General features: G+C 32.8%; 1 protein-coding gene across 1 annotated transcript in view; it reads left to right on the forward strand.

Moving 5' to 3' along the window:
* Positions 1-1272: 1272 nt before the first annotated feature.
* LOC128189489 (inositol 1,4,5-trisphosphate receptor type 2-like) overlaps positions 1273-22858 on the forward strand; it is a 36543-nt gene continuing 14957 nt past the window's right edge. Inside the window, exons 1-44 of the mRNA XM_052861118.1 lie at positions 1273-1823; positions 3106-3238; positions 6830-6903; positions 6994-7148; positions 7285-7371; positions 8519-8596; positions 9860-9940; positions 10051-10148; positions 10464-10551; positions 10805-10892; positions 11072-11179; positions 11960-12105; positions 12217-12295; positions 12418-12512; positions 12597-12722; positions 12836-12886; positions 12995-13075; positions 13186-13371; positions 13469-13591; positions 13783-13887; positions 14162-14275; positions 14362-14439; positions 14539-14671; positions 14784-14893; positions 15097-15213; positions 15533-15668; positions 15752-15851; positions 15981-16035; positions 16137-16243; positions 16351-16450; positions 16702-16809; positions 16946-17082; positions 17309-17376; positions 17519-17574; positions 17676-17837; positions 17935-18173; positions 18598-18682; positions 18830-19017; positions 20898-21011; positions 21315-21486; positions 21657-21761; positions 21911-21982; positions 22131-22260; positions 22486-22624. Of these exons, the coding sequence (XP_052717078.1) occupies positions 3129-3238; positions 6830-6903; positions 6994-7148; positions 7285-7371; positions 8519-8596; positions 9860-9940; positions 10051-10148; positions 10464-10551; positions 10805-10892; positions 11072-11179; positions 11960-12105; positions 12217-12295; positions 12418-12512; positions 12597-12722; positions 12836-12886; positions 12995-13075; positions 13186-13371; positions 13469-13591; positions 13783-13887; positions 14162-14275; positions 14362-14439; positions 14539-14671; positions 14784-14893; positions 15097-15213; positions 15533-15668; positions 15752-15851; positions 15981-16035; positions 16137-16243; positions 16351-16450; positions 16702-16809; positions 16946-17082; positions 17309-17376; positions 17519-17574; positions 17676-17837; positions 17935-18173; positions 18598-18682; positions 18830-19017; positions 20898-21011; positions 21315-21486; positions 21657-21761; positions 21911-21982; positions 22131-22260; positions 22486-22624 (4784 nt within the window). The 5' untranslated portion in view covers positions 1273-1823; positions 3106-3128. The remainder of the gene's footprint in view (positions 1824-3105; positions 3239-6829; positions 6904-6993; positions 7149-7284; positions 7372-8518; positions 8597-9859; positions 9941-10050; positions 10149-10463; positions 10552-10804; positions 10893-11071; positions 11180-11959; positions 12106-12216; positions 12296-12417; positions 12513-12596; positions 12723-12835; positions 12887-12994; positions 13076-13185; positions 13372-13468; positions 13592-13782; positions 13888-14161; positions 14276-14361; positions 14440-14538; positions 14672-14783; positions 14894-15096; positions 15214-15532; positions 15669-15751; positions 15852-15980; positions 16036-16136; positions 16244-16350; positions 16451-16701; positions 16810-16945; positions 17083-17308; positions 17377-17518; positions 17575-17675; positions 17838-17934; positions 18174-18597; positions 18683-18829; positions 19018-20897; positions 21012-21314; positions 21487-21656; positions 21762-21910; positions 21983-22130; positions 22261-22485; positions 22625-22858) is intronic.

The raw sequence follows: 22858 nt of genomic DNA on the forward strand, positions 1-22858 counted from the left end.
TTCAGGAAAAACAACCATGTTTATTCTTATACTGGCTATGTCACGGGTGCCCATTTGTGCTTTCAAAATATTCAGGAAAATGAACATTATAACCAATATAGAAGTTTGTCCGAGCACCATATTCCCTGACCTTAAGGCTTCCAATTTGAAAATTAGTTGTCCACTCCATGTCTCCGATGACTGAAGATAATTGGAAGCACTTCTACAACATGAAATCGATGGCATATTTTTATTTTATTTAAATACATGTATCAAGATAATAAATGGAAAAATTTTAGAAAAAGACAGATATTCTTGTCTTAACATATCATTTGAGTAATATAACATTGATCACGCATATGTGGCCATGAAGTTTAACGTTATGCAAGTCAAACGCCAAAATTAAATCCACATTGGAGTTCTCCGTTGACTAAAAACGATCAAGACTTTTTGTCGCAAGAAAATAAAACTCAGTCTTCAAACCGTAAGTAATACCTATGGGAAATCTTGGTACAATCCTTTATTACCCAAACTATGCAGGGTTTTTTTTCCTAATAATAGTGGGGCGACGTCAGCAACAAAATTTAATTTGTTGAGAGGAGGTTGAACACAACTGATACTGGGAAGAAAAAGTACTTTAATTTCGTCTTAAAAAATTACGCTTGATGAAGAATTTGATAAAACTTCAAAAAGCCTCTGAAATTATTTTTAAACAACCTTAATCAACTTTTTGATATAAAGTAAAATAGAGTGATACAAAGTAGAATAACTTAAAGATAGAATTGTAAAAAAAAAAAAAACCCAAAAGATAGCATTGCTGGTAGTCACTAATGAAACGGACGTACTTTTTGATATATTGCGTCCATTTACCAAGTGTCCAAAAATGGACACATGTGGATAATCTTACTTAATGTAAAATTTGACTATTTTAAAACAAATAAACGGTAGTTCGGAGGATTACCAAAATATGAAAAGTTATAGTAATTCTCCAAAAATGCAGTTTATATGGGGTGATTTTATCTTCTTTCATTGAATTTTAACCGCCAAATTAGGCCAAATATAGTGCTCCGCACAAATATTCTGCGCTCTAATACTGTCTGATTGTTGTAACACAGTAAATAGGAATAAAACCAAAAAAGTTTTCAAAAATAAATGAACGCCAAAAAGCAATCACTTGATTGTAACATTATCAAATACATTGTTAGTAGTAAAATCGTAGACTTATGAGAGTATGTATTACAGCCGATCTCTTTCTACTTTGGACTATGTCTCTATTGCCATGTGGCCAAAACTTCCCTGGCAGCAATAAATACGTTATTAGAAAGCCCTGTAATTTAATTATAAAATTAGCCACCGCATTTCGGCAAACACATCGGATGTATTGACAAATTCCGTGAGTATTCCAACTATACGAGGGCCCAATTCCCCACGGTGGGATTCCATGCCGATCTTCTATTTCAGTGTACAGCTGTATATAGCGACTGGCGAATACTGCCCCCTCTGTGTGTTACGCCACAGGACCTAGCTAGGATACCAGCACATCATAGAGTCAGCTAATATTGTAATAGATGATGAATCGTTCACCCCGGGCGTGCCTGCTGCTATTGTCTAGCTGCTCTCAAGCGATTTCGCTCTTCAATCCGCCCGTTTGATTTCTTTACTAGGGCTGTTTAACCATCACTTTATTTCGAGTTATATGGACCTCCATCGGTATTTGCAGTGTTTTCTCCCTGCAAGCCACAAGACTGACTGTTCGGTCGATGTTTTTTGTTTTGCAATGATTCCTTCGAAGTGAAATGATTTGAATGTACAAATTGGATATACCTTTGATATGAATTAATAACGTAAGTATAAATATGGTTGTATATATAACTGATATTTGTAATTCTTTTTGAAATATTTTTTATGACGAAAACAAATTTTACGAGCAAAAGAAGACTAGTATTCAAGTTTATATATAAATAAAATATTAACAGTACAACACTAATTTTATTAATTTTCCTTTATTTTTCATTCCTGATTACCTGTGAACATCCATACCAAAAGTTTGGAATCATTTCAACTTTTTAGCAAATATGTTTCCCTTTTTTGGGGTAACAGTAATTTATTTTCTTTGATACATGTAGAAATATAGTGTTAAAATATTTTCCACTGTTATCCCTATGTGGGTGAACTGCTTTTCCGAATAAAACTATTAAAAGTATAGCTACAACACTTACGTGTAAAAAATTATATTTTAAAAATATACATAATGAGAAATAAATATAATTATGTTTACATATATACACTAAACGAAGAAGAACATTTGTAGAACAAATGGGAGTTTGCTCATTCAAAAAACCGCGTAAAAGAACATAGTAAAGATTAAAGAAGAAAATTGATATTGACTAGATTTTTGGAAGGATAAAAGAAACTGTAAAAAGGCTAATTGTAAATCAAACAGTATGAAGTATCTCAGTTCAAAAGCTAATTCATTGTATATTCTATCCTGGACGTTATAATATGACATACAACGATATCATTTCCATTTCAGAATAAAGATGTCAATTCGAACATTAATTATATGACATTAGTGTCACAGAAAAAAACAAGTAGGCTACGTTGAGTTATATCCCCGACAATATTTCTACTAGAAGCGTCTCTAGTATCTCGAAGACACTGTGATACTAACCATATATCACTTTATTATTTAAGACAAAATGAAACTTTCTGTCTTTTTCTGATATCAGACCCATCAATCTGACATGAAATGATATATTTGTTCATCTTGGCCTCAAAGATAAAGACGTTTATCGGAATTTTTTTTCCTGGTCCCTCCTTTTCAAAATTGACCACTGACGCAGAATGTAGCATGGTTTAGATAATTGAAAGGAAATTGTCCTATCCCTTTTTTTTTCTTTGTAATTCAGAAAAAAACCCTGAAAAGTGGTTATATTGCTATATGCTTTCAATAATGTAATGTATACTGATAAAGAAAATTAATGTCATAGTTAAAATATAACGTTTCTGTATTAACAAATATTCTTCATGCTTATTCATTGTATTTCAGTTTTACATTTTCTGTATTATTTTAATATGTTTTTACTAAATCTTGACATCTAAGGATAATAGTATAAACTTTCTTAGAAATCGGTCTGACCTCGCTCTATATGATGGCGCTACTCAGTAGCACTACGGCGGGGGACTACCTCTGTATAGGGGACTCTATAGCCCTGTACTCGGTGGAGACAGAGGGCTATGTCTACAGTCTGCAGTCCAGGTGAGTACAATACTCCCATATAGTAGTGATATACACATACTTATTATTAAAAGAAATTCAAAGAATTTTCTTTTTTTTTAACTTATAAAATGCCATGTATAATAAAAAATATGCAACAGACCTTTTATGTCTAATTTTATATGCTTTAACAGATCCGAGGTATAATAATAATTCATTTGGTCCTTCAGTTGAAACTCTGATTTACGTGTTTGTAATAGAAAGGACAATCTAATAGCACTGAATGATTTATTTTTGACGTCATCGTGTCAATAACATCCGTCAGGTGAGCATACAAATTGAATAACGCGCGTTATTTACATTCCCTTATAGATGAAATCAATTATTTTGATAAATAAAACGGTATAAATTGCAGATCACGCAGGGAGTAAATTAGTACCAGCAACAACAACTGTTTCCTAAAACCATTTTAAACTGGTAATCCTATATGCTGTTGAAATTAGCCTTGAAAGTATAATCCATGAACATTAAGTAAACGCTTGAAATTCAGCATTTAACAATAGAATCAACTTAATTGTTGAATGATTGTAAAACATGGTATTTTAACAACATGTTTGAGATATATTTCTAAACCGATAACAAAGAACGTATTAGAGAGGTCACATAATTTAATTAAAAAACACAGCAGAATGTAAAAATTGATTGGTAATAACGATATAAATTTAACTGTACTAGCTATTTATCGATGGTATGGGATGTTGTTGCAACACAATCAACTTGTTAACGTTTTCTGTTTGTGGTGCCTTGACCAGGATTTCATCCATGCCGTTTAAATGCGTATTGTAACATGTGTTACAATTGTACATGTACCGCGTGGTGTACCATCTTTTATTTAAAAAAAAAAAGCGAATCTGTTCATACAATCATACAAATGATACATTATCATTTCTGCCTCCGAATCTTCAATTCATCGAATGGAAGGTCTTTTTTACTACAGAAAGCAAACGCACAAACAAGTTAGAGTAAGGAAAATCAATAATAAACATTAAATAAAAAGAAAAAACTTGATCTTGACAAAAGATATTGTATGACTTTGTACAAATATGAAGTACTTGAACTGTAAAAACGGACTTCATTGTGCATAAATGTACTTTGAGAAACCGATAAGAAACGAAATAAATTCTATTTATTTTGTCTGTAGAATAAATTTAATTAAGGAATTGGGAGGGGCAAAAAAGTATGAATTGTGCAGTAAATTAGAAAACAAGCTACTAAATGTGAGTGTTTCATGCCATGTCCCCTTTATGGGTACAGGATTTACGTACATTTTATCCAAACAAGAGGTTATAGAGTTCTTAGACAATACAAAACATAAGAAGGTGTAATGAAAAGGCATACCTGGTAATAAACATTCATTATCCCTCTTACTTCTCTGTAATTACATGGTGCAATACCATTACATATTGATACGGTTTTTTATGGAGTAATTCCCAGAGAACTGACTTATCCTCCGTACAATGCTTATTAAGTTATTGTTTTTATGTACGTAGGCCAATCGTTTATTGCTCTGTCGATATGGTAGCTCCTCAATGGAATCATTTCTTTAATACAAAACCAAGTAAATCAGTTTCGAATGTTATCGAATTAAGGTGTAGTGTAGATCATGGAGTACTGTGGTTTCATTAATTTTCGTGCGTATCAATTTTCGTGGATTTTCTGAAAACCACAATTTCAAGGATACGTAATTTCGTGGCCAATGATCCTATTAATACAAAATGTTAGTTGAAATTGAAATTCAATGAACATTTAATTTCGTGGATCAGCTTAACAACGAAATCCACGAAAATTGGTGTTCAACGAATATTGATGAAACCACAGTATACGTTGAATCTTATTGTTTTGCTTTAAAACAGATTTGAATATTAGAAGTAAAATGGTTATCAGAGTATGTTGTTAGACACGGATTAGTATAAAAGAAATTCTCGATATCATAATATACCATCATAAAATGCAGAAGATGTACCAGCGGTTGTTTTACACTTGAACAAAAAATAGTTTTGATTATTAAAGTTCACTAAAGATAGATTTTATTCAATCAGCTTATCGATTAATGAAATTACTAAAGGCCCCTTTAATCATTTTGGGAGATGATTAAGACTCTTCCTTTGCTGTTAAACTCACAAATGACAAGATGCATAGAGAAGGTATATGTCGATGCAAACTATAAAGCTACATGCGTCAACGAAATATAGCGACAAATGAACTTTAGTCTAAGTATACCACAGTGAATTCAAAAGTCTCATGCGCATGGTACTGCAAAGGTTGGAGTTTTATAGGACATCCTGTTAACAATTAAAGTACTAGGGTTATCGACCGTCTTACTATATGAGTGTGGAAACCCTGTTAGAATCTTAGGTGTGGTTTATACATGTAACCACTTTTTATGACACTAACACCATAATAAACTGTACATGTCATTGTGTGTACAGGGTGTCCAAGAATATCTGATACCATTTACTCTTTGAGTAACTTTTGATAAAATTTATTTTTAAAAAAATGAATTTTAATAAATGTATATGATGGAAATTTTCACTCAATTATTCATATGATTTTGACAAATTGAGTATTGTGAATAAAAATCATAACAAATTTATAAAGGGTGCTCCAAATGACTTCCATTTTAAAAATAAAAAGTTCAAGTCGATTTCTAAAGGTTCTCACAACAGCTATTGTACGGATCCTATTTTCTCAAATCTTCTCAATATTTAAAGAATATTTTGCTTGATGAGTTGTTTATCCTTAGAGTATTCTTTTGATCAATTCATGCAACTATATATGGAGTCTGTGTTTGATAAATGAATATATTTTTAAAACGAAATTTGCCTGCTCTCTTATCCGGTTCACAATTAATCCAAAGAAATGTGATGCAATTTCGTGATATCATAAATTAAGAAATGCACCTTTTTCTCCCAAATTTTTTCAACAATTTTACATCTGATGCGATCTACAATTTACAAATGCTGGCCAAATATTATCTAATTTATATGAATTTCAAATTACACCCTGCAACGTGTAGATTGCAAATTACTGTTCTTAGTAACACTGCTCATATGAAAAAAAAAACGTAAAGGACTTAGTGGGGTTTTTAACAGTGCGCAAATTTACCGATTTTAAATCTTAAGGTCGGAGCTCGAGAGCTTTGGAACGATACAACTATATAAAACACTAAACCTCAACCCATTTGCGGTGTCGGTCGAACCAAGTATTATCTAGTTGTCTTTTGTAATAATGTCCAGTATTAAACCCCAAATTAAATGTATATCTCCTTTAAATCTGATTGTTTTCCGTATTCAATTGCAATGTATATGAAGTTGAAGTGGCCAAGAGATGATGATGATGATGATAAAAATTTTGATTTTGTTTTCATTAATATATCTAAGGTTGAAATTTAACGCATGGGGTTTGTTGTTTTTTTGTTTTGTTTTGTTTTTTTTTTTTTTTGGGGGGGGGGGGGTGGAGTCGTAATTCTTAAAACATTGTTGACGATAAAGCTGCAGAAAATTAAGAAAAAAATGACCATTCAATTTCAGCAACTTTATATAAAAGTATACAAATCTGTGTTGATTTTTACAGCTCTGTTCACAATGGACTGAATATCTACATCAATCAAGAACGAGAAAAGCCAACAAAGATTCCTAATTCTCAAGGTAAATATTTATACGTTTTTGTATATTTATTGTTGATGCAAAGCTAAATACGTGCAAAGCATATTGACATTAGTATCATTCTTTTTTCAGCTGTAGTTTTTGAAATATGCATTCAAAACCGATACAAGCTGACCAAGAAGCTACGGAAGTTGATGGCCGCCCAAAATGCGGAAATGACGTCATCTACAATGGATCTTACAGCATGTGTCAAAGAGCAAGACAAAATACTTATGGCTCAAGCCAAGGTGTTTAAACTGGACTTTTTTAAAAATCCTTTAATTTTCAAGTCATTTGAAATTAAAAGAACCAAAGTTATTCTCATTAGTATATCTTTCCATTATTGAGTTATGTTATCATGAAAATTAAAATATGTTTACCCAGCATGCAGCTGAAGCGGAAAATGCAGATAACGCAGCAGAACAGAAGCGTCAAATGAATAAACGAGTTCGTTACGGAGAAATCGTACAGGTATTGTCGAATAAGTGAAAACATGAAGAAAATACAATACAAGTTGTATCATTTACTTTAAAAAAAACTCGGGTATATTACATGTAGGACATGTAAATGTGTACTTTATAAATCGTATGTATCTTTTACATGTAAATGATTTAGTACATATATAACGATATTTGTCACTTGTCACTTTGATATGCTTCAGAATTACTTGCAATTTTGCCTAAATTGGAAAACAAAATTATTCGCAAAACAGATAGCCTACTAGTAAACATCGATATATTTACACAAACAAATGTGTTGAGGGTTCGAATCACACGAATTGCATACTATTCTTTGGTTTATTTAGTATTATTTTAAAGTTCTTGTACTAGGAAAGCTGAAATATTTCATTATAACAACATATAATTTATAGTTCTTGTACAAGGAAAGATGGAATATTTCATTCATTACAACATAAAACACATCCTCAAAGATTAACGAATGATTTTGTGCTACATTAAAATTCTTTGGTTTTTTTCAATATTATTTTAAACTTCTTGTACCAGGAAAGATGAAATATTTCATTGTCCTACATACTTAATATTTCATTGTCCTAAATACTTGATATTTCCTTGGAAAAGGAATGTAAAAGAGAAAGCTTTGAGGATAAAAATCAAATCCAATCACAAATCATGGCAGATTTTGGTATCATGCGTTTTAATCGGTCTTTCATTTGAAATGTATCAAAACTGTATCAAAACTGTATTAAAACTGTGTTTAAAGCAATATGAGCTGTATTTCTTAGAATTTTATTTCGCTGCAAAAACCTGCTAGTATGCTAAGTCTGCATGTAACTTAAACTTTTATGATAAATAAGATTTGAAAAAATCATTTATTTTTGTCAGAAGAAAGATTTATCTTCTAAGGAATATATAGCAGTTCAATTTTTGTACAGGACGACAATAATTCAAATTTACTTCAATTAAAGCTTCTTAACGGCTTTTCCCACAAAAATAAGGCTAACCAAAATTAATAGACCATGATATTTTTGGTCATTTTAGTAGAAAATAACATTTTTGTGAGAAAAAAAATTAGCATGAAAATTGCAGCTCATATTGCTTTAATATGTATAATAACTATACTAGTAAGGTAAATTTAAGTTACATAATTTGCATTTCAGCTCAAGCATGTTTTCACCAACAAATATGTACACATGTGTACCTCTCAGACAAGCCAACAGGATAAGAACAATATGATGGTAGGTTTGGATTTAACAAATAAAGGAATTTTCCCCCATATGTAAATATTCGAATATTTGTACTGTGTCAGATTTTATGGGACACAATAATTGCATGTATATTTGATAACAACTATTTTAGGACTATTTGTCGTTGGTGCTTCGTAATTACAGAGTTTTCTTAAATTTTTTAACGTTTATGAACATGATAATCAGATCTCAGGTATTGTCGCCTCATCACTGAAATAAAATACTATAATTGTCGAAATTAACATTAAATAATTAATTTGGATATTTATTTTAAAAAGTGTAACATCACTATCAGATAAAAGAAATACTTTTGACTCGAAAATACAATACCACCAACTAAACAATTATTTATAAACCTTTTTTTATTTCGTTTGAGAAAACTCTACTACATTGTAATACAAAAATTTAAAAAAGTGATATGAAACACCATTCCGAGTTTCTATTTTGTCTAATTGTCCTTCGAGATATCAGATAAGCCCCTAGTTGAATTCAGCAAAAAACAATTATGGACATGTGTTTTATCACGGCGGCCCCGATCCGTCCCATTCTAACAATAGGGACATGACAACTGAGACTGAGCTAATGAATTACCCCCAGTGTAAGGCAGACAGTCTTGTTTATGATGTCATTGAACACAGACCAGATATCAGCTGGGATATGTCATTTGGCTGTCAAAAAGACGGCTTCGACGGATCAATATTTAATTTTGTAATTGGCTTTTTTTTTAAAGTAGACGTATTTGATCTGCTGAAACTTGATATATATCAATTACAACTTTATTCAAGGCAAAAAAAAAATCCCTTTTATACTAAAAAATGTAGCTCTAATTTTAGGACTAATAAAAATGTATCTTTGTTTCCGGACTTTTTGAAACTTATCTAAATTCAAACTCCTATTGTGATTACATCCAATCCCCGGAAATCATGATTTCAGTACTTTCGAATCTAAATTATATAATGGTCTCTTCACACAAGCGTGTTGTGTTAACGAATCAAATGACGCGTAGCCATGTTGTGTTAACGAATCAAATTATGAGTAGACATAATTTATTGGCGACAACAAATTGCACCCCTGCTTCTCATGTGCTTTATCTACGTATAAAAGATGGACATGACCTTTAAAACATTGGCGCTTAATATACAAAGACCTTGTTACAGTTTTCATGTAAAATTATTTGTTGTAAATTCGAAAATTTTTGCAACTCTCCTGTAATCAATCGAAGAGTTTGCAAGGTAATATATGTTTTTTTTTAAGGTGATGCTAAATGAATTCAACGCCAAGAACGCACAATTCAGAATTCTGCCTCAGTATAAAGTGAAATCAGAGGGGGAAGTGGTATGTCAAGCAAGATAAATTCTACATGCATCTGCAAGTGCAAAACTGAATGATTGTTGATCAAAGTTCTTAATGCTACGAAAATATGATTCTGTATAATTATTTCATAGGTTCAAATATATGATCAAATTGTGTTTGAGAGCATCAAATCTCCAGGACACTTCTTTCACGCCAGCTCTCCTTTCCAAATTGACCACTGTACCTTTGGGTAAGCAATTAACGTTTCGAAGTCAAGAATTACTATTGAGAATTAGTCTTACACAAATACAATACTGAAAAAACAAATACAGAACGAAAAAAAAACCCAAATACAACTTTATTCTGAACAATGTCCTGTTTACTGAACCATTGGTTCATGAAGTAGTAATAAATATTTTATAAAGTTGTAAATGAGTATTATGAATTAAGTTTTAGTTATGAATATATACATAAAAATAAAGTGATTTTCCTTTTGAAAACACGATATTGATTTTATAAAGATTTACATAACCAATGATATGTGCCATAATATTCTTCATTTCAGCTCGGAAGTTAACCTCGGAGTAGAAAGGTCGGGATTCACGTTAGTCCGCTACCACAAAGGAATTTCCGAACACGATCAATATGTCCGGGTAATTCTTATAACAAAAATCCGGAAATCTCTAAAACAAAGCGGTGTTTATCAATGAATTTAATTATATACTTTTATGTCCCATAATCTCGCATTAGGCAAAGTAAACCATGCAACATATCTTTTACGAACAAAGGTTAAAGAATAGATTGGTAGGGCCATTTTGTGTGTGGGGATGGTGTTTTTTTTTCTTTTGTCCATGCGTATTTGTTCATGATAAGTGGCAATTGAATGATATACTCTGTATCATACAGGGAGGCAGTGTTGTAAGATTGTTCCACAAAGAACTGGAGGCATATATGGTCGCCGAGGGACTATTTGATGATGAAGTCACAGAGGATGGTACTAATTAATTACTAATGGACGCGTGTAACGAACCCAAATTTGTACGGGAATTACAAAACAAAAAATCATGATAACCCCCTTGGTACATGTACATCTCTACAATGTATTGAAAGATTTGACTAATTAAAATAACGAACGAGTGAATTATTATAGTTTGATTATCATATCTTTACCAGTGCACTTTAGGATTCGTGTAATGGACCAGCACAAGCCCAGGACTCTGTCGCCCCCGACATCGGGAAACACATTTTGGCAGATTGAAGCGGAAAACAGCATCTTAAATGGTACACCAACAATCGATTTCTAATGCTTTCACTGAAAATTCAATGTTAACTGCTGTCCATGTTTAAAACTCTGGCATTCCGTGAAATACATGCTTTTATACAATTATACATATAGTTTGAAAACAGATATTTACATTTTCTGGTGCATCTTTGCGAGATAACATTTTAAAGTACATTTAAAGCACGTGGTAGATTTCGTGTTATTTTAAAAACGCTATTTAGCACGTTGCGTAAGCCGCTATTTGGCATTTTGCGTAAAACCGCTATTTGGCACGTTGTGTAATATGAACATCAACTGTGGCTGGTTGTTGAAGTAAAAAAAACAGCATTATTTTCAATCATACAACATCAATAAAATATTCATAAGTTTTTAATGTACATGTAGTTATAAAGAATTTTGTCAAGTTCTATATCATCGACTAATTAGGTATTTTTTTAATAATATTTAGTTCGACAGAAGTCAGAAAATATATCCTGAACATAAAGTTACATGTGGGATTTTTTTTTTATCTCTTATTAAATTAAATAGAACTATTCATCAACCTTCAATACCCCTTTTTTCCACTGCCTTAACGTAAGTGAAAGCTAGGGTCAGTCCGCTTAAAAATTGACTTTTTAGTACCCACCCCACCTTTCATTGTTGGATACGTGCCTGCTTGGTAAAATTTCGTCAAAATCAAAGTCTTTACCCCCCCCCCCTTTTTTTTTTAAAAAAAGGGTAGTAAATTTGCAGAATTATTACTTGCAGATTTTAATGAACGTATTTTTCACTTTATAAAGGCGATGTCCTGAGATGGGAACAACAGGTGCGCTTGAGACACATGACCACCAGGAAATACCTGTGTATTGACGGCACTACCGAGATCTCGCTCACTGATGACAACGAAGACCCGAGGACGGTGTTCCGACTCTACTCAGTGCTCAGCGTAAGGACCATGGACCAGATTACAAAGACCGTTAAATGTTAATTTTGATAATATTTAATGAATGATGATTGTTACAGTAAAATCAAAGTTTCATTTTTTTTTTTTTTGCAGGAGAGGGATGAGATTAATTTTGAGAGTTACTGCCGAATCGAACACGTGCTTTCCGGGTTTTGGCTGCATGCGCTGAAAGGTAGAACTCTTGATACTAATAGTTAAAATTTAGTTATTAACAAAGAAAATTAAAAGGGATTGTAATTATTTGAAGTGGAATAAATTGCATCACATCACTTTGACCTCATTCCTTTTATACAGACGAAGACTACATACGAAAAAAGTTTAGAGACATGGACGCAAGTACCGACCAGAGTTTGAAAGGGCTGATGTGGGACTCGGCTCAAGTTAGAAAGGTAAAAAAGAGAAAGTGGTCCTCATTTCACATATACCTATAATATATTATTTACTTGCAATTTCTTGTTGACTTTGATTTTCAGGTGGCGGCAAGTGGAGAGAGTCAGTATGACGACGCTTTTACCATTCAGAGAGTTGAGAAGTGTCAGGTGGATGAGTTTAACTACGTCGCTGGGATGGTCCCTTTTCTTCTGAACCTTGTCAAAGATGTACGTAAACGCTGAAGAACATTTAGAGACAGTCTTAGAGTTTTTTTCTGGGCTTGAAATATTTTCATTAGTTAGATGTATGTACACCTATCAATAGTCGTATTTCTTTTTAGAGAGAGGCCAACATAGTGCTGAATGCCAAGAAAACTCACATTGTATTGACGGTAAATGGCTGTTTCATACCATTTGATCATTTTGTTAATTACGACAATATTGTTTTTTAAACTACAATTTGTATCATGCAATCGATGAACGAAAACATTCTTTTACAGGCAATGACAGACCTCCGAAAATTCATGGTGATAAAAGACGTCCCTTGTAAAAATAGACAAAAGTTAATGAGAAATCTAAGAGTAAGTAACTTGTAATTGCATCTAAACTACTTACATGCACATCAGTAAATATACAAATGTAGACTTAATTAAACTGAGTATTATTCAGTGTATTGTCAATTTTCTTCCAGGTTATAGATTTACTAGTGAAAATTCTTCAATGTCCCTTGGATGGAGCTGTTGATGAAATGAACCTGATTCAAGTGTTCAAAGAAGCCTATGAAATACTGTACACTTACATGATTGGAAAGAGCAGAAAGAACGCCCTTTACTTTGCCAAGTACATTGAATTCTTTCAAACGCAGTTCACTCAAAAGGTGCGGTATCATGCTCACATTTACTGCAACGTGATATTCCTAATGAAAAAAACATTTGTATGACTATGTTAAATGATGGGCATTATATAAAATGCAGGGTGGAATCGGACTGAATGTGGCTCAGATGATTGTGGAGTTGATCCGAGACAAGAGGAAAATTGTGGACAGAATAACCCACGATCAAATCGACGAGTTTATTGGTCTTCTTCAGAAAACACAGGTTATGAGAAATTTCAATAAATTACTATCGATTTCCGATACACTGTAACAAATGAAGAGCCTTATAGCCTCATCATAATCTTAATATATGATTTATATAACAATACAAGCTTTTAACAATTATGATTATATGAAATGAAAAATTAGCGTTTAGATTATGAATTTAATATTCATATTTATGTTATATTACAGAACTATCGTTTCCTGGATTTGTTACACGTCCTCTGTGTTTGCGATGACATAGCTATCCCAAACAACCAGTCCTATATCGTCAAACGGTGGATGCAAGTAGAACAGGTTCATACAATATACATGACTGTACAGATTAAAGAACAATAGAGGCTATGACCAATCTAAAAAAGAAGCTTTAGCTAGTCTCTTTCTTGACTTGGCCTGTTATTTATGATATTTCCGAAGACTGGTTGAACATGTATTATATCCTTTTTTGGTTTTTAATGATTAAATGAAGATTATTGAGAGACATGTACTTTTGGATGATTTGCTCTAATGTTAAAATTGCCGCAGAATTAATAGTATACCTGCTAACTATACATATATGCACTTGTTTCAGGGCAAGGGGATTTTTTTAACCGCGCGTGGTCAAGACATAAACCGACAACCCAACATTCTGTACATCACCACAGACCACGGGCGGTCGTGGACAGCACTGCACGAGTTCGTCAATGTGAGATTGATATATATAATTTCTTTACATAAAAATTGTTGACTTTATTTCACAACTTTAATGCATTGAATTTTGTGTATTTTCAGTCGGAATGTGAATGTTACGACAAAGACAAGCATGATTTCTTGATTCATCAACTGAACCTGTACAAAGCGCTTTGCTACGTACGTATCACTCTTGAAGATGTATCTAAGCGTGGTAAATATAATAATATTTGATTTTATACTAATTCATTGCAATTGCTTCGTTTATTTTTCTGTAAGGGAAGGAACGACTATTCTATAAACATGATCACCAAAGAGTTGCGTTACTTAACCTGGGAAGAGGCTTTCTTGTCCCTTAGGTCCGATATTCTACCAGAGGCAATTCGGGCGAAATACTGCGATCTCACAACCAGTGCGTACATGTATACTAAAGTATTACATTTTCATTGTATTTTATTATATTTTATTTTTGCGGTTTTTTTACATTAACCAACACTTGTTTGATGTCTCCGATTTTTCCAAAGGTCTGTTTGTGGACGTTGGAAACAACTACTCTGTGCTGGATCATCCCAATATTTGCTTTGTCTATGAATATGTTGGATCAAAGGACGAAGAAAAAAGCCAGGGAGATTTTGTTAGTTGTTTTTTCTTGAATATTTTACAGGGGTTTTTTTTACAAGTAGTGCAATTTTAATTTTGTTTTCTTATGTTATTCGACAATTTCAACACTCTACTGGTCCATCTTTTACGTGTTAATTATCTATTCATGCAATCTCTTTTCATCTCGAAAGGTAAAAGATTTGTTAAATTTAAAAAAAAAAAACTATGATTTAACAGGTTGTCAAAGAACTGGTAGCCATTTTCCCAGTATTACGTGACTGGATTGCCGAGTTTCTTTTGGACAACAAATTCATGATCGCCAGTGAAGTTGGTCATAATATGCTGATTGAACAGGTGTGATATAATAATTAAGTTGATACAACAGGTTGATATAATGTGTTGATTGAACAGCTGGTTTGTATCAAATTAAGGTCCATGGTTGGGTAATTAAACATTATCACAATACAGTTTTTATTACATTTTTCAGATAGTCTGATTATGAATTGATGCATAATATATTTTATTTTCAAAATACCAACTTAATTTTATTAATGTTTAGAACCACACACAGTCAGCTCATGCAACCCCCTAAAAATGTAACATAAAAAAGTAACGTTTTATTTACGTATGAACGTATTATTCCAAATTGATAATCATTTATAACACATTTAAGGTGGTGCGACTGCTCTACCATCTTGTCAAGTTTGGCTACTACCTGGATAGTGAGGATGTAGAGAACCTTCTTCCTCCTCTTCTACAGCTTCTAGACGGCCGAAAAGACTACCCCTACCCGAAGGACAAAGACAAGGGTACAAATTACAAAACATTTACAATAATTATGAAATCATTTAAAACTTGAAACAACAGTCTGAAAATTGAAATTCTAATCCAGGGTATTCCAAGGAAGCGCAGAAGGAAGTCTATAAATACCAAGTCCTACAGCGATATGAACAGAATCCGGAAACGGAAGCGATCGTCAATGCCAAGTTCCAGTATGTTCCGTTCATAGGTTTCATTCTTGTTGCGTGCTCAGTTCAAAGGATCATTTTTTCAAGACCATGTTGGTGATTATGAAATGTTGGTTAATCATTTATTGTAAATTACTAAATATTTTATTCTAGAGTACTTGAAGTGTTGGATCTTTTGCTGACCTATCAGAGAAATTCACGCCTACAGGTTTGTATTTATTTAATAATTTTTATACGAATCAGTTCAATTGAAGATTTTGAGTCATTCAACTTTTTAAAGTTTATACAATTTTGGTCACGTCTTCCCAGAGCTTTGTTAATAAGTTCAAAGTCTCGGAAACCTGCTGCAAAGAGCACAAAACCGAGGTTCTGCTACCGATGCTGTTTGACGATTTTGATCCTCATAGTCAATCTAAGTAAGATCAGTATGATAATTATAATGGAATGAAATATCTCTTGTATTATGATTTTGTATTGCGCCAAATATGATATCATACACGCTGTTGGTTTTTGGTTTATATAGGAGAGCGATGAAAACGCAAAGGAAAATCAACAAGGAACTCCGAAACATGTTTAATGAGTCAGCGATATTTGAATTGGAACTTCTTACCAAAATCCTAATTGTGAGTATTCCTACATGTATACTCTCTTCAAGGCTGCATGATTTTTTTTAAAAATATTCAACGTTAGCAGTAATCGTAGTTTCGATCAGGCTCAAATTTCACGCTCTTGGAATTACATATGCTGTTTTTAAATTATCATTTTTTTTACATATTAGACTGTTTCCATTACATGTGAGATAAAATATTGTAAAATATCATGGTTTTCTTTTGACATGCAAGTCAAATGCTTTCTTATCACATAAATCTTTCAGGATTTGTCGAATTACAAATACAACAAGATGATAACGAAATCGTTGAATATACTGAACAAACTGTACTCATCGAAAACCAATATGTTCAAGTTATCAAGTAAAGCACAGGTAAGTTTCCGTAAACAGTTGCTATAAGTTTAAAATCTTACGTCAAACTTAGTAACATCTTAATAATTCCACGGTTTGGATAAATAATTCTCCTCCAAATCACAAATGATATAAGGTCAAACTTCATAAATCGCAGATACTTTTGACCCAAGACTCGGCCCGCGTTCATCGCGAGGTACTGAAGAGCATGCCCATCCTTCGCCGCTTGGCCCGGGCGAAACTGGACGAGCAACAGGTTAAACTAATGGGGGACATTCTGGATGATCTAGCTGAGTAAGAAACGTGTTTAATGCACTTGCAATTCGATGCGACGTACATGTATAATAAGACGTCACCATTTTACGGTTGAAATTATTTTCTTGGAATTATAACGTCATAGGGCTTGGACATAGGGAAAGTTTGCGGAACAACAAGTCCTATAATTTTGTCTTTTTTTTAAATGTGACATATTGCATTGTAATATCGTATTATATTGGCTTTCAATCAATATTTCTTTAAGGTTTTGTCATCTGCCTATGACCCCTGATGAACCGCATCCAATGAATCAAAATATCCTCATCAGCAATGGTAAACATAGTTACACGTGTATATATATTACGTGAAAATCAAAATGCCTTAATCAACAATGATGAATAGTGGCTTATCTTTAATATGTGTGTTCAGCTCCTTAAAGTTATGTATAATTCTTTTTATTTCTTTTTCCACATAGGGCTACTGAATATTTTGTTTGATATTTTGACACAAGACATAGACTCAAAATTACTGGTAAGTTCTTTTTAACAGGTATTCTAAAATCATATATCATCATTAAATTATATACATTCTTCCTTAAATAATGTTTAAAATGAAATCTGTTTCTATTCCAGACCCAGTACGGTGGAATGCAAGACATCTTTAAGAAAACGCTGCATCTTTTAAAGTTGCTCTCTCGAGAAAACGAAAGAGTTCAGCTTCATTTGTTTGAGAGAATCGATATTCTTCTGGATGTGCGGATAGTTGAATCCGATCTGGCGATTTCACTCAAAGAGGTATGTTGATATTTAAGAAGATTTCAACTAGAAATTGGACTCAAATATCGGTATATGTCATTCACATATACTTGATATCACAATTTTATGATTTAAGGTATTCATGGGAAACCCCAACACGTGCCTAAAAATAAGTCCCAGGCAGATTCAAAAGATCGTATTCAGAGCGGCGGAAATGCAGGACCGTGCACCAGAGTTCCTTGACCTTTTGGGCATGGTTGTCAAGGTCACCGGAACTGACTTAACACTGAAAAGAAACCAGGCTTACGTGATGAAGTACATCATGCAAAACTACAAGAAAGTTGCTTACGTGTTGGATCTTCCGCTAGAAGAGAAGTTCGTATTACTATGCATGCAAAAACGTTATCACAGTAAATTCAGAGACTTTGAAATATATATTTTTAATTAAATTACAATGTAACCATTTTTCATTTTTATTTTTTTTTTGGCGCGAGAAAGAAAACTTCGCATAATGTTTGAGGCATTACTTGCTTGTCTCTATCATTTTTTGCTCCAATTCAGTCTTTCACAGCTTAATTTATTTTAGGTCAATTCGCAAAAAAACTAGTTGCTACGAAATACTGTACATATAAATCGTGAAATAAAGATGTTGCGAATATTGAAGTTGGTTAACAGGATTCTGTGTATATAGATATTTGTACATAATTATTTTAGCAATTTCTTTTAGCACATACTCTTATAATGCATCAAAAAGCATTTTAATTGTTTTACTTACACATGTATCTTGTTTTTATTTTAGAGAACAGATTTTGACAAACGCTCGCCGTCTCTCCTCTTTAAGATATTACTTGAGTCTATTGGAGTTGCTCTCCCTTTGCGCAGAGGTCAAAATGATATTTTTAAACATTGAGAAAATAATGCACACGTATATTCTACTAATAATTTCTAAGGTTCACAATTTATTGTTCATGAAATCATCAAAAACAGTTGCCAGTAAATTAGTATAAGTACATATGCATTTTTTTCTATAGGGTGAAAACATGTTCATCGAGTCTCTTTGTCAAACTATTTTGCCGATGGATGATCTTCTTTGGGTTTTAAATAACCCCAATGTAGACAATGTATATAAGAAACCATTCCTTGCTTGCTTACATCATGTGTACCTCAAGAACGGGTCAAGCGGAGTGGAAACAAGTGCCGGAGAAATGCCGCACCACGAGTAGGTTTCTGTTTTTACATCTAGTGTTTTCCGGTATACTTCATGTTACCCCGAGTGTTATATTTGTTAAATTGATGTAATCTTAAATTACCTAAATGTAATTTGTATGATAACGTTTTAGATGCACACGTACATGTACATGTAGTTAAAAGCAATTGTTTATTTCATTTTATTAATGTGCAAAGCCCTGCTCTCTCTCTCTCTCTCTCTCTCTCTCTCTCTCTCTCTCTCGTTTTCTCTAAACTCAACATTTTGTACTATAAATCAAAGTACAAAGCAATTCCCAATGTCTTATTACCACGACCAATTTGCACAGTGCATCTGTATATCTATATTTCCTATCAACTATCGCTTCTTCATGTGCTTTTATACATTTATTATAAATAGCAAAAGGTAACCATTTGACATGAAATGACGTCATTTGATATTACTTTTATTACTAGAGAATCGCTGCCCCGTGGATTTACTTACTCTCTTAGTTGGTAACGCACGAGGTTTTTTTGTTCAACGTATTGTCAAAGTGGTTCAAATGATGTTTTGTGATTTCTTTATGTATTGTGGTAAAATTTACTTAGTTGTAAAATTAATCTTATTTCTCTTAATTGATATTTTGATTAGAATAGCAATGCGCAATTTTCCTAGATTGGTTTATCGATATTGTTCGGTAAAATATTCATTGACCAGCTTTATCTGAATTTTTATGATAATAAATATGTAATATATTTCTTGTAATACTTCGATTAAGCATGTGCAAATATAATTTCATAGTTTTTCATACCTAGAGTTTGAGAGACTATTATAAGTTTTATGCTGGCATGCGCGGATCTGGAAGAGCGGGTCTAGAACGATAAACAGAACTCCTTCCCCATTTTTAAACCACAATATTCAAATATAATAATTTCACAAAGTAAAATTCCCACAAATAAGCCTTGAAACTGCCCTCACCTCCATGCCAAACACAATTGTCCCTTGATCCTCCCTTTCCCGCCTCGTTTTCTTGGGAAAATTTATGGATCCGTACATGACAGTTTATAGTAAAAAAAGGTTTTGAGGAATGATTGAAATGAATGAATTCTGCTATTTTCTCACGATTTTTGGTGACAATGAGTGCTTGGTTGTTGTCTTTGAATTTTTGTTTTGCAGGACATGTCTAAGAATCAAATACAGTGTAAATGAAATGAGATGTACATGTAAATTTGCAATTCCTATAGATGTAGTATTATTTAGATAATGCGTGGTCTGAAATGCATGCATTTTCAATAATCTTTATCTCAAATAATATTAATAAAATAATGAAAAAAGTGAGAAATAACGTTATAGATATATTTAAAATAAGATTTGTTCTTGGAAGATATAAAGTTTCTTGGCTTTTAATTTGTAAACTGTAAAACTAAAATTAATTAAAGCATAAGCAAAACAAAAATAGTAATGTATGTAATTTTACAGACATGTGCCCGGAAAACGGAGGACAATAATTGTGCAGGAATTAAACAATTTTTTCTCAAAATTATTGTTTAAACAATGAAATACATGTGTTAAATGGATCTTGCTATTGAAATCGAAATACATTCAGTCAGCTGATTGACCTTTGTGATGTGTTAAATATACTAAATTAATGGGGGGGGGGGGTTCTGTGCCGTACTTAGGTTCAAATAGTTTCTGAGAATGATTACATGTATATTTCGAATAATGTTTGATACTTGTACGTGTACCTTTCACTTTTCATTCTATACACGAAAACGCTTTAAAATAAAAAGAAATCGTTAAAAATGAATGGTTTATGACATGGATTTAAACGAGCGTAGAAATACATGTAGATACTGCGTATAATAAATGCCATTGTATATTATAACTGATAGTAAATTATTATTAATCACTAGGGATCTTTGGGATTATATGTCAAATCTGTCCATTGAAATGAATCGTCTGACGGACAGTATTAAAGAAGACCCGGATAAGATAGCGATCCACCTTAAAACAGCTCCAGAACGAAGGTAAAAACGTGCACTCTGCGAAATCCGAGCAACCAAAAACATCACCTTTTATGTTAAACCTTTTTCACCACTCAGCTAAAGATGTTTCTGTGCGTACATGTGTAATTGCACAAAGTAAAGTCACATTTTTGTAAGACATTTTTGATACACGGAAATAAATGAATAACATCCAAAAAAAATTGTTAGAAATTCTACACGAAAATCGTTAAGATGATAGACACAAAACACGTTATCTCATTTGCCTGTCAAGAATGTTGTCTTTTAAAAACCTATGCCTCTGACTTCTTTCTTTTTCTTCTCTAGCGGTGCGGCCAGTGCCCCGGACTTTGAGTCGGCCGCCTACGGCTCGGTTCTCTACTTCTTGGAGGCGGTACTTCCGTTCCTGGAGGCCTTTTACCACGACTTCTACTTTCCGGACCAGGCCGCTCACGGGAATGAAATAGACGAGACTGACCACATAGCGAAAGCCGTCACTGTGAGTTTACTGTCGATGAACGTAACACGTTCTAAATAGGAATGCTAGTAATTAAGGTGCATTGATGACAAAATCTTTTGTTTTATTGCACGTGTGAAAAGTAGTATGCTTTTAAATAAGTTTACCTTCATGTGATTTTTTTTCTATTTACATGTATTTATACATTGTAGATGTTTTCCGAAACAGTGGGCCCGTTGCTATACAAACCGAACCATATGAAAAACATAGTGAACGCCATGACTGTGATTGTACCGATATCGAACATGCCAAACTCAGTAAGTAGTGAGAGTGTTCGAACCAGCCGTGTATAATTTTATGCACGTATAAATACGAGGAGTTTCATGTAATTTTAAAGACAATTTTGTACATGTATTTTGTTAATAAACCCAACATTTTGAGTACGACGTGCACTGTATGATTTTAGAATGTTGATCACGTGTTGGACCGATTTTCTTCCGGAGTGACAGTAGAAGACACTTCCTGTGCAGTTAGAAGGGTAAACGGATTTCTTTTTTTAAATTCATTAATCTGTTTTCTTCGATTAAATAGTTTTTTTACCTGAATATAAGTTCATTATACCTTGTTGATTTTAATACAAAACATAAATTGGTAATACCATAGTGAATCTTTTATTCATGTTTTAGGGAAATATTGAATACTACGCCGAAGAAATTGAAATGAATGGGAAATTCAGAACGTTTGCCAAGAACGCAGCGATTGTCTTTGCTGGTCACAACACGGTCACCGCACAGTTAAAAATCAAAAGTGCAAGAGGTATTTATTGCATACATACATTTCTCTTACAATACAAGAGCAAGTTTACAGAGAAAAATCTTAAAAATCCATTTGTTGTTTTGGTATTTTTTTTTCTTCAATACTAGTATACCCTAACGTAAAATCGAATTTTTTTCGCTTTTATGTTCACAAGTACAGTCGTCAAGTTAAGATGATGTTTGTCAATTGCTTGTTGTTTTGAATTTTACATTCATTTATAACTAGAATATACTGACCTGGGCGGAAATGAGGAAATCCCTCTCGGGGAAGAATTCCAGAGCTTGGTGAAGCGCTTTGTAAACCACAATGAAAAGAAACCGGAAAAACGTTACGAAGGCGCATGCATCTTAATCGAACAATTAAAGTACGATTAACTTTGGACATATATCAAATCAAGATAATGTACTTTGCCGAAGTTACGCGATCGTTTTTTTTTCTATTTTCTTCATAGATAGATACTTAAAATTTAAATTAATCGATTTTTCCGTTTTATCCATTTCCTGGACTGTTTGTTTAATAAAAAAGACAAATTTCAGCATACATGAGTACAAACTTATATTTATTAAAACCTTAATGTAAAATGAAAGTTGAAAAAAAT

This window comes from Crassostrea angulata, chromosome 6 (genome assembly GCF_025612915.1).
Source record: "Crassostrea angulata isolate pt1a10 chromosome 6, ASM2561291v2, whole genome shotgun sequence".
NCBI classification, from domain to species: domain Eukaryota; kingdom Metazoa; phylum Mollusca; class Bivalvia; order Ostreida; family Ostreidae; genus Magallana; species Magallana angulata.